This window comes from Oncorhynchus clarkii, chromosome 31 (genome assembly GCF_045791955.1).
Source record: "Oncorhynchus clarkii lewisi isolate Uvic-CL-2024 chromosome 31, UVic_Ocla_1.0, whole genome shotgun sequence".
Taxonomy (NCBI): Eukaryota; Metazoa; Chordata; class Actinopteri; order Salmoniformes; family Salmonidae; genus Oncorhynchus; species Oncorhynchus clarkii.
This window is the reverse complement of record NC_092177.1, coordinates 24,970,995-24,983,347: the sequence shown is the minus strand read 5'-3', so window position 1 is coordinate 24,983,347 and position 12,353 is coordinate 24,970,995. Positions and strand designations below refer to the sequence as shown.

Below are 12,353 nucleotides of genomic sequence, written 5' to 3'. Positions count from 1 at the left end.
AACAACACAGTGAGAATCCATGACTCCATTAAAGCTAGATCAGAGTTCTTTATCAACATCGGAACATTTAGGATATCTAACACAGAAAAGAGTGATTCTGGTGAATATCTCTTAGAAATCTATGGTTCAAATGGAACACATTTGAGCACCGGAGGAGTACAACTGATCATTGGAGGTGAGGAGCTAAAAAGCTCATGTCTCTTAGCCAAATAAGAATCTTCCAAAGAAGCTAAAGGCTTCTTGAATGTAGACATGCATTTGTGAGGGTCTGTGTCAAACATGGACTAATTATAAATATATGAACAAATGTTTTTTGGGGTGTAAAATGCTCCTTTGACAGCTTACATACATTAACCCTCATGCTTCTCCCCCATTTCTCTCCACCTTATCATGCAGGAGAATCTTATGGGACTGTCATAGGCTCACTAGTAGCTGTGATCCTGGTCCTAACCGTGGTGGTGGGACCATACTGTATTCACAAGAGGAGGACACCTTCACAGACGCCAGGTCAGTAGTGTGACAGATCTAACAAACAAAGAGTACTATGTACAGTACACCGATTGATAGCACATTCAGTCAGCTCATGTGACTGTTGTTTCAGTGTTATTGCTCACTTTAGAACTTTTTATGTGGGCTTTTCTACTTCACGCAGTGTCGGCCTAGATACGTTTCAATAGGGCTATTTCCAGATCTACAGATAGGCCAAGTGCACTTGGCCTATGTGAATCTATGTAAATCAACATTAATGCTTAATGCCCCAATGCAGCTGTTTTATATCAATATCAAATCATTTCTGGGTAACAATTAAGTACCTTACTCTAATAGATTGCCATTCAAATGGGCAAAAATAGCGTTTTAGCAAAAGTTTTGCTAGGTCTGTCTGGGACTGGTCTAAGTGGGAAGTGGACAACTGAAAAATAGCTGTTATTGGCAGAGAGGATTGGAAGTCTTTTGTTATTGGTCTATTAACTAATTTACCACATGGTGAGGTCACCATGGAAAGCCGAAACTCCTTCCCAAGCAAACCTGCAGAATAGAAGGTCATGTGCAGATTGTATTGTCAACCAACAACTATCAGGAAATTATGTTTTCATACTTTTACAGTGTTATATTCGTCAGCTGTTGTACAATATGATATAAAACACAGCAAAAACATGATTTGGACTGCACTGGGCCATTAAGTAGGCTTTTGACCCTCAAAGTGTAATTGTCTACAAATGATCTGTGCAGTAGTCAACCCCCCCTCCAAACACTCATGTCACATCTCCCCAGTCCCCACAGATGCTGATGAGAGTCCAGAACTGGAATATGCTGACATCAATATTCTAAAGAAGATGGAGAAACACAGGGAGGTTCCAGAGGATGTGGGGTATGGACAGGTTGTAGTATTGAAGGGTTCCAGACCAACCACAGAGAGAGACAGACCTGAGGGGCGGGAGGAGACTGTGTATGCTGGAATACAGCTTGACCATTGAGAGAGATTCTTGTGAAGGGTTGATATTTAGACATAGTATTAAAGCTCTGTTGCTTCTTTTGTTACTGTAACTATTAGTATCTAACGTTCCCATATTTCTGTACATATTTTCATAAAATGTAAATGAACAACTAAACTGTATACACTTGCCGTAGTGTGTCCTTCTGTTATTGATTTAATATGTTTTTACCCTTTAAAGTCTCAACATACACCCATACTAACCATTTCCATCTACAACATGCTATTACACAGTAGTAACAACAGTAACAGTGGTACAAGTAGTAAGAGTAGTAACAGTAGTATCAGTGGTAGCAGTAGTAGCAGTAGTATCAGTGGTAACAGTGGTAACAGTAGTAACAGTAGTATCAGTAGTAATAGTGGTAACAGTAGTAACAGTAGTAACAGTAGTAACAGTGGTAACAGTAGTAACAGTAGTAACAGTAGTAACAGTGGTAACAGTAGTAACAGTAGTAACAGTAGTAACAGTGGTAACAGTAGTAACAGTAGTAACAGTAGTAACAGTAGTAGCAGAGGTAACAGTGGTAACAGTGGCAACAGTGGTTACAGTAGTAGCAGTAGTATCAGTAGTAACAGTGGTAACAGTAGCAACAGTAGTAACAGTAGTAGCAGTGGTAACAGTGGTAACAGTGGTAACAGTTTTAACAGTAGTAAGAGTAGTAACAGTAGTATCAGTGGTAACAGTAGTATCAGTGGTAACAGTAGTATCAGTGGTAACAGTAGTATCAGTGGTAACAGTGGTAACAGTAGTATCAGTGGTAACAGTGGTAACAGTGGTAACAGTGGGAACAGTGGTAACATCGGTAACAGTTGTAACAGTGGTAACGGTAGTAAAAGTGGTAACAGTGGTAACAATGGAAACAGTGGTAATGGTAGTAACAGTAGTATCAGTGGTAACAGTGGTAACAGTGGTAACAGTTGTTACAGTGGTAACGGTAGTAAAAGTGTTAACAGTGTTAACAATGGAAACAGTACTAACAGTAGAAACAGTAGTATCAGTGGTAACAGTGGTATCAGTAGTAACAGTAGTATCGGTGGTAACAGTAGTATCAGTGGTAACAGTAGTATCAGTGCTAACAGTGGTAACAGTGGTAACAGTGGGAACAGTGGTAACAGTGGTAACAGTTGTAACAGTGGTAACGGTAGTAAAAGTGGTAACAGTGGTAACAATTTAAACAGTGGTAATGGTAGTAACAGTAGTATCAGTGGTAACAGTGGTAACAGTGGTAACAGTTGTAACAGTGGTAATGGTAGTAAAAGTGGTAACAGTGTTAACAATGGAAACAGTGGTAACGGTAGTAAAAGTGGTAACAGTGGTAACAATGGAAACAGTAGTAACAGTGTTATTGGTGGTCACAGTGGTAACAGTAGTAACAGTTGTAATTTACTGCAGAAGTTTGTGACGGAGACAAATGTAAATGACATCATAATTTCTTAATGTTTTTAACGACAGATGTAGCCTATTGAATATCATTATAGAATACACATAACTTGCATCCTCCAATTGAAATTTCTGCCAATGCCCACACATATTGTAAAAAAAATATATATATATAAATGTATATTTATATATAAAAACATTTTTTTCAATGTGTGGGCATTGGCATGGTGTTTGAGGGTATAATATATATATATATATTTATCAATAGTATCAGTATATATATATATATATATATATATATATATATTATACCCTCAAACACCAAGTTAGGCATACGTAATTTCAAAATAGACCATGTCATCATCGTATATGACAATTATTTGTTTTACCAGCGGAATGTCCAAACTACGTCTGCATGACAGTCATTTGATACCAGTCAGTTTCATGGGAATACTGTTTGGGGGAGCTAATTAGAGCAATATATGTTAACAAACCATAGACACTATACTGAACACTGGGGAGCCAGGCCCAGCCAATCAGAATGGCTTCTACCCACAAAATGGCTTTATTACAGACAGAAATACTCCTCAGTTTCATCAGATGTCTGGGTGGCTGGTCTCAAATGGTCCCGGCAGGTGTAGAAGCTGTATGTGGAGGTCCTGGGCTGGAATGGTTACACGTGGTCTGCGGTTGTGAGGCCAGTTGGACGTACTGCCAAATCCTCTAAAACGATGTTGAAGGCAGCTAATGTTAGAGAAAACAACTTTCAGTTCTCTGGCAACAGTTCTGGTGGACATTCCTGTTGTCAACATGCCAATTGCACACTCCCTCAAAACTTAATACATCTGTGGCATTGTTGTATGACAAAGCTGCACATTTTGGAGTGTCCTTTTATGGTCCCCAGCACAAGGTGCACCTGTGTAATGATCATGCCATTTAATCAGCTTATTTATATGCCACACCTGTTATGTGGATTGATTATCTTGACAAAGGAGAAATGCTCACTAAGAGGGATGAATACACAGTTATGCACAACATTTGAGAGAAAATAAGCTATTTGTGCATGTGGAACATTTCTGGGATATTTTATTTCAGCTCTTGAAACATGTGACCAACACTTTACATGTTACGTTGATAGTTTTGTTCAGTGTATGTAGCTTCCTGTATTTCTTTCAATCAAATCACATTGCCTAGTGACACACGCTGTTGAGTTCTGGCCACATGAGGGGACACATCGCTAAGGGACGTATCGCTAAGGGTCAGATTGCAATGTACTGCGGTGGAGGGGTGATCCAATATAGGGGAAGGTTGTCACTTGTCAAACCTTTTTTGGGGGGTTGGGGCTTCGAGGAGGGTTGTGTGTTTTTATTGGGCACAGGAGAGGGTTGTTTGTTTTTATTGGGCACAGGGGAGGGTTGTGTGTTTTTATTGGGCACATTCACTATTTTTCAGGTTTTACTATATAATTTCCTCCATCCTAGCCACATTTCTTCATCTACTTGCATGAGCCTCTCCAAATCAAGGTGTTTTCGTACTTCCCTGCACTATTGCTATAACACAGGTCAGGATAGTCTACCAGTCTAATGGTCTATCTTGCCCTCCATACACCATTCATAGTGACAATAGTGGTAAGTGGATCGTTTGTCCAGATCTCCAATAGGCTAACTAACAATCATAACACACATAAAAACATTCACAGCTGCATTAAGCTTCAATATGAATCCACAACAAATATAAATAGCTGATAGGAAGTGGACAGCCCAGGTGCATCATTGGCATGAAAGAACAGTGAAGACATGAAACTCACAGCTCAGGGTCAAAAGCCTAATTAAAGGCTCAGTGCAGTCAAAATATGCTTTTCCTTGTTTAGGGACATTGCAATTATCCTACATAGACTATAGAAGCCTACAACACCACGATGCAATGAATAATAGTGTTACTACAACAGTATACTCCAGGCTACAGTGAATGTGTCATTAGAACAACTGCGCAAAAGCCCTGTGATTTGAATGTTTCATTTGGATCAGTTGTGGGTCTACTCTCAACAGTTCATAAGGTCAAGAAAGGCACAGTAGCAGCCCAGTCTGGCTGTAATTCTATTTCTAATTCTGAACATACTGTCTGTTGCGGATCATCATTCTCCCAAGCCTTCCTATAATAATGTGGCCTGTCAGGCCCAGTTATTCATGGAAGTTTAACAAGTGCGCTGCCTCTCCAATCCAAGCGGCTATTCCTTACGCACCAAGAACCTAACGCTTCAACATAGCCTAATTATGTATCATTTACCTTTTAAAATGTATTACCTTTTATATGTGGCATAAGCACAACCAGTCACAATGTTTTTTCATCTGATTAGGCTACTTCAAAATTCTCCTGTAAGATTGCGCACATTCATCCAAAACATAATTCCAGCATCCTCAAAATGGTTTGACATTAACCAGGTTTCCATCCTTTTTATGCAGTAAAGTAGCCTACATGTCTGGTAAAAAAAAATGTCATGACATCATGGGAAAGCATGCAGTTTATTAAACTACAGATGAAATAAATGATGATGAACTTCACAGGGTGATGAAAGTGCACAGTGATGAGGTTGGTGTGCCTTTCAATAAATATGGAAGGTCTTATTCTTGTTACATGATGATCGATGCTTGGCTGCCATTTGACAAATAAAAATAATCTGTCATTTTTGTCCATAATAATCTCATCATGCAGCTATACCTGCACTGTATCTGCAAGCTGATGACTAGAGCGCATGTGCCATAACCAACTTTTAAAAAAATTATTTGATACATGGAAATGTTACCTCAAAAGTTATTTTCATTTTCACTGTGGATTTACCCACATACTTTCATCTGCAACAAGTCAATTTGATGGCAACTACTCTGATGTGAAATGCGACAGTGTTTCTTTTAGCCTGTAATTGCAGTTTTTGAAAAGCCAATATATAAAATTGTAGTGGGACAAATTGTCCTGGAGAGCCTGTTTATCATAGCCTAGTCCCTGAAATTTGGCTTCAGCACCATTCTCTCACACCTTGCGCGCATGTGAGCTGAGGAGAGAGGACCTTAGAGAGGAGCCTTGGTCTAAGCTACTGAGCTAAAAGGAAAAAGAGCATGCCTATAGTGAAAAGCCTACAAGGAGAACTTAATTTAAGTTTTAATATTGTATTGGACTAAGACGAGAAAAAAGTAGGCACGACCAAATGCAGACCAAATGCAGGCTACCGTGTAACTCCCTAATCAGGTAGGATGCAATTTTGAAACTTACAGATCTTTATAATAATTTGTTTTATCATTATTAATGTATAATATTGTTATTAGTGTAAGCCTATTTATTATACAAAAACATTTTTTTATACAAAACCTGTTTTGTTTAATTCAGTTGAGACATTTTTATTTTCTAAATTAAAATTTGTGTCATGTTCGTGTGTAGAGACGGACCAAGGCGCAGCGTGATATAAGTGAAACTATCAAACAAAAACAAGAAACAAACAACGAACCATGACTACAGAGGTGCTACATGTACTAACTCAAAATACAATATCCCACAAAACACAGGTGGAAAAAAAGGCTACCTAAATATGATCCCCAATTAGAGACAACGATTACCAGCTGCCTCTAATTGGGAATCATAGTAATATCATAGTAACCCCACATAGTAATAATAAACTAGACTACCCCCAGTCACGCCCTTACCTACTACACCATAGAGAAACAATGGCTCTCTATGGTCAGGGCGTGACAGTACCCCCCCCCCCCCCCCCCCCCCCCCAAAGGTGCGGACTCCGCCGCAAAAACCTGAAAAAAAATGGGGAGGGTAGGGTAGGTGATTAGTGTCGGTGGCGGCTCCAGGTGCGGGGCGAAGTACCCACTCAGCTCGCAGATCGCCAGCACCGGTGGCGGCTCTGGTGCGGGCCGAAGAACCCGCTCATTCCAGCCATGGACCTGGGCTGAACACTGTGCCTGGACTGGACTTCGGTGTCAAGGAAGGCTCCTGCCATGGAGCGGGACTGGACGCCGTATCTGGACTGGACACCGGCGCAGAGGAAGGCTCCTGCCATGGAACGGAACTGGACGACGTGTCTAGAAGCTCCGAACCATCACTGGAGGTTCCGGATCGTGACCGTCGCTGGAGGTTCCGGAATGCAAACCGTCGCTGGGGGTTCCGGACTGCAAACCGTCGCTGGAGGTTCCGGAATGAAGACCGTCTCTGGAAGCTCTGGACTGAAGACCGTAGCTGGAGGCTCTGGACTGGGAACCGTTGCTGGAGGTTCCGGGCTGCAGACCGTCGCTGAAGGCTCTGGACTGTGAACCCTCCCTGGAGGCTCTGGACTGTGAACCCTCGCTAGAGGCTCTGGACTGTGAACCCTCGCTGGCATACCTCTATCCCTCTGGGGTTAGGCCTAAGCATCTCTTCCTTTATATATGCTATGTAATTTTAAAATATTAGTATCATATAGTGGACACCGAAGCCTAAAGGTCTATGCATGCAATGCCCTGATACATTTTGTGGTCAAATCTCCAACAGTGGAAACTTGAAGTGGATAACTATTGTTTTAGGAAAGTAGCCAAAAAATCGAAACAAAAATAGGCTATAAAGTTTTGCATATGCTACACATTGAAACACAAAGAATAGTGTTTTTGCAATTTGGTATATGCTGTTTTTAAGGACATGTGGCTCATTTGGCCAGTAACCCTTGTTAATTGATGGCAAAATTTTCCTAAAGGAAACCCTGAAATGCTCATACTGTTTGTATTTAAATCTTTGCATGAAAATCTGTCGGATGGATGGAAAAATAGTTATAGACACCTTAAAGAATGTGGCAAGTGCGCAAGTCCAGTGTCACTTTGATTATGCCAGCGCGGAGAAAGGCTCACTAACAGGGATGTAACAAATTTGTGCTAAAACATTTTTTTGCATATTGAACACTTCTGGGATATTTTATTTCAGTTCACACTTTACATGTTGCATTTACATTTTTGTTCAGTGTATACTCTCTCTCTCTCTCTCTCTCTCTCTCTCTCTCTCTCTCTCTCTCTCTCTCTCTCTCAGATGAAATTTAGAGTGACAGTTTCTTCTCTATCACATTTTGTCTTCCAGCTCTCATGCAAATCTATTCTCAAGATCTCTTGTTCACTTGTGTGTGTGGTGTATCTTACTTCTTTGTTATATCTTATTTAATGCCTTATTGTTTATAACATATTCATGCAGAAGTGAGATCAAGAGTGTGTTCAAACTCTTTCTTTCCCCTACCCAAATCGAAAAAAATAAAATGTGTCACGTGCCAAATACAACAAGTATTTCACCTTACTGTGAAATTCTTACTTACAAACCCTTATTAACCAACAATGCAGTTCTAGATAGAGTTAATATAATATGACATATTTGGCTTTTTTTGCCCGCAGTGCTGCGTTGTGCCCGTCTCCCTGAGTGTATTGCCAATTTGAAGCGTCTCTCACTCACATGGCTCTACGTCACATGATCAGGTCTTTCTCACAGGCGACAGTCGTGGCCAAACGTTTTGAGAATGACACAAATATTAATTTCCACAAAGTTTGCTAATTCAGTGTCTTTAGATATTATTATCAGATGTTACTATGGAATACTGAAGTATAATTACAAGCATTTCAAGTGTCAAAGGCATTTATTGACAATTACATGAAGTTGATGCAAAGAGTCAATATTTGCAGTGTTGACCCTTCTTTTTCAAGACCTCTGCAATCCGCCCTGGAATGCTGTCAATTAACTTATGGGCCACATCCTGAGTGATGGCAGCCCATTCTTGCATAATCAATGCTTGGAGTTTGTCAGAATTTGTGGGCTTTTGTTTGTCCACCCACCTCTTGAGGATTGACCACAAATTCTCAATGGGATTAAGGTCTGTGGACTTTCCTGGCCATGGACCCAAAATATCGATGTTTTGTTCCTCGAGCCACTTAGTTATCACTTTTGCCTTATGGCAAGGTGCTCCATCATGCTGGAAAATGCTTTTTTTTGTCACCAAACTGTTCCTGGATGGTTGGGAGAAGTTGCTCTCGGAGGATGTGTTGGTACCATTCTTTATTCATGGCTGTGATCTTAGACAAAATTGTGAGTGAGCCCACTCTCTTGGTTGAGAAGTAACCCCACACATGAATGGTCTCAGGATGCTTTACTGTTGGCATGACACAGGACTGATGGTAGCGCTCACCTTGTCTTCTCCGGACAAGCTTTTTTTCCGGATGCCCCAACCAATCGGAAAGGGGATTCATCAGAGAAAATGACTTTACCCCAGTCCTCAGCAGTCCAATCCCTTTTTTCCTGGAGAGAAGTGGCTTCTTTGCTGCACTTCTTGACACCAGGCCATCCTCCAAAAGTCTTCTCCTCACTGTGTGTGCAGATGCACTCACACATGCCTGCTGACATACCTGAGCAAGCTCTGTACTGGTGGTGCCCCGATCCCACAGCTGAATCAACTTTAGGAGACGGTTGAATTAAGTGCAATCTTACTGACAGCAATATCCTTGCCTGTGAAGCGCTTTTTGTGCAAAGCAATGATGACGGCACGTGTTTCCTTGCAGGTAACCATGTTTGACAGAGGAAGAACATTGATTCTAAGCACCACCCTCCTTTTGAAGCTTCCAGTCTGTTATTTGATCTCAATCAGCATGACAGAGTGATCTGCAGCCTTGTCCTCGTCAACACTCACACCTGTGTTAACGAGAGAATCACTGACATGATGCCAGCTGGTCCTTTTGTGGCAGGGCTGAAATGCAGTGTAAATGTTTTTGGGGGATTCAGTTCATTTGCATGGCAAAGAGGAACTTTGCAATGAATTTAAATTAATCTGATCACTCTTCATAACATTCTGGAGTGTATGCAAATTAACATCATACAAACTGAGGCAGCAGATTTTGTGAAAATAAAATTTGTGTCATTCTCAAAACTTTTGGACAAGACTGTACAAGGGAAGACAGACACCAACTGCGTGTGTCCTTATCCAATTCCGAGGTGCATATTGAGGATATTGGAAGAACTGTCCAAAATAACTTTTGTTCAGCCAGCAAGATGAGTAGGCCTAACGAAAAGCAAAACCACTAGCCTATATCAGTCTACTATCCCCCACAGTACAAAAGTCGACCTATTCTAATCTGTGCAATAAATAAATATTCCAAACATAGTCTGGTACAGTTGTGGGATACTATCAATCTAAAATTAATACAACCGCTTGCATAAAAATAAAGATTTATGTAATGTGGCTGCCACAACAGATCAGAACGTTTATCTTAAAATGTTGATTACTATTAGGCTATTTCTTCACTTTATAAGCGCAGCAATGGTACTAGGCTATAAGCACAAATGTTCCATTAACAGAAAACACCATGATCAAAAGTGACCGCAATTGTAATTATGCATGTAATGCTTTTATTGTAAAGGTGCATTTTTATGGTGAAAATGATCTTCCCCAAACATGAAACTCACACACTGCCAGTTAGGCTCAACACCCCTTGTAAAGTGGATTAATGCACTTCATTTTAAGATGTTATTTGGCAACTTTAGATGTGATAAAAAAATCAAATTTAAGCATTTAGTCCTATGGGCTAGGCTACATGAGGTGTGCGAAAATTTTGAAAATAAATCAATTGTTTCTCTGTCACGACTCCTACCGAAGGAGCTCCCCTTCCTGTTTGGGTGGCGCTCGGCGATCGTCGTCACCGGCCTACTATCTGCCACTGATCCCTTTTCCCCCTTTCTGTTTATTGGTTTCACCTGTGTTCATTTTAGGCTGATTGGTTGGGCTTTATTATCCAGCAGGCCCACCTACTGGTTGTGCGGGATTGTTTGGTGTACGTGTGTACACGTCTGTGTGTCACGGTTTTCCCATTTTCTTGGGTTTTGCTGGACTGTTTAAGTCCCCCGTGTTTGGGGCATTTATTTTGGAGTGCGTCCTGTGTTCCATGGGGTTGGTGTATGTTCACCGGTTTTGTGCATTAAAAGTATAGCACTACCCTGAACTCTCTGCTTCTTGCGCCTGACTTCTCACCCACTACACCCCGGTCGTTACATTCTCATAATGGGCATCATTCACAAGTGAAAATATTTAATTCACAAGTGACAGGCTAATATTGTCAACCATCAAACTTTACTTAATTTATTTATAGATATATATATATTTTTTTTTCACATTTCATTTTTTTCATTATAATATAAATATTTTAGGGGGTGGATCAGCTTTTCTTGATTTAATATTGTCTTTTCATATACTAAATAATATATGTGTGACATTTGTTTTGATTTAGACCATTATTATGCACCTGTATTGAAACAGTGGCAGCGGGAGAAATGCATGTCATCTCTGCACTTACATAGGGAATGGAGGACACTTATCCCCGTGGTTTATTTTCATGCCAGCCAGGTAGGCGATACCCCTGTTGTAAAAATAGGGAATGTGATTAATATTAGGAAAGTTGAGAAATAAATATAGGAGGCATATAAAAAGCTGATGGGATCCTCATCTTTTTATTAACGGCCATCACTCTGTTTTCACCCGCAATTGCATAGCCTATAAAAATGTTGCGGAACATGAGCTCATGGGCTCTCATGAAGTGTTTGATTCAATTTTTGAATACATTTGCATTGATGTCACAGCGATTAGAGGGAAAATAGAATGCTGAGTACAAGGCAGTTAGCAAGTTTGGTTGGCTACTAATGACCAGCAGCAGCATCAGAGATTGGAGAAGCCTAATTACCGTGACTAAACAGGTCATGTGGAATTTGACTGCCTTCATTACTCATGACCGCCAGTGTGGCGGTAATACAGTCACCGCAACAGCCCTAGGAGAGACCTGAAAATAGCTCTGCAGCGATGCTCCCCGTCCATCCTGACAGAGCTTGAGAGGATCTGCAGAGAAGAATGGGAGAAACTCCCCAAATACAGGTGTGCCAAGCGTGTAGCGTCCTACTCAAGAAGACGAAGACTCGAGGCTGTAATTGCTGCCAAATGTGCTTCCACAAAGTACTAAGTAAAGGGTCTGAATACTTACGTCAATGTAATATTTGTGTTTTTATTTTTTATATAATTTGCACAAAATTTAAAAAAAACTGTTTTTGCTTTGTCATGGGATATTGTGTGCAGATTGATGAGGGGGAAACAACGATAGAATCCATTTTAGAATAAGGCTGTAACGGAACAAAATGTGTAAAAAGTGAAGGGGTCTGAATACTTTCCGAATGCAATGTGTTTCCATGAAATGTACATGAACAACTAAACTGTATACACTGTCCGTAGTGAGTCCTTCTGTTATTGACTGAACATGTTTTTTACCCTTTAAAGTCTCAACATACAGCCATACTAACCATTTCCATCTACAACATGGTATTGTGTCTAGCCAACAGCTGCAACCCAAAAGGAATCAGTTGTAGCCGGTCGAAGACACCAGAGGGTCACAAACCACTATTAGGGAAACATTGAACTTTAATTTGCTGATCCTCTCTGTTTCA

General features: G+C 40.5%; 1 protein-coding gene across 1 annotated transcript in view; it reads left to right on the top strand.

The window, feature by feature from the left end:
- LOC139390833 (uncharacterized) overlaps positions 1-7,167 on the top strand; it is a 35,083-nt gene extending 27,916 nt beyond the window's left edge. Inside the window, exon 7 of the mRNA XM_071138230.1 lies at positions 6,725-7,167. Coding sequence (XP_070994331.1) covers positions 6,725-7,167 — 443 coding nt within the window. The remainder of the gene's footprint in view (positions 1-6,724) is intronic.
- The last annotated feature ends 5,186 nt before the right edge of the window (positions 7,168-12,353 follow it).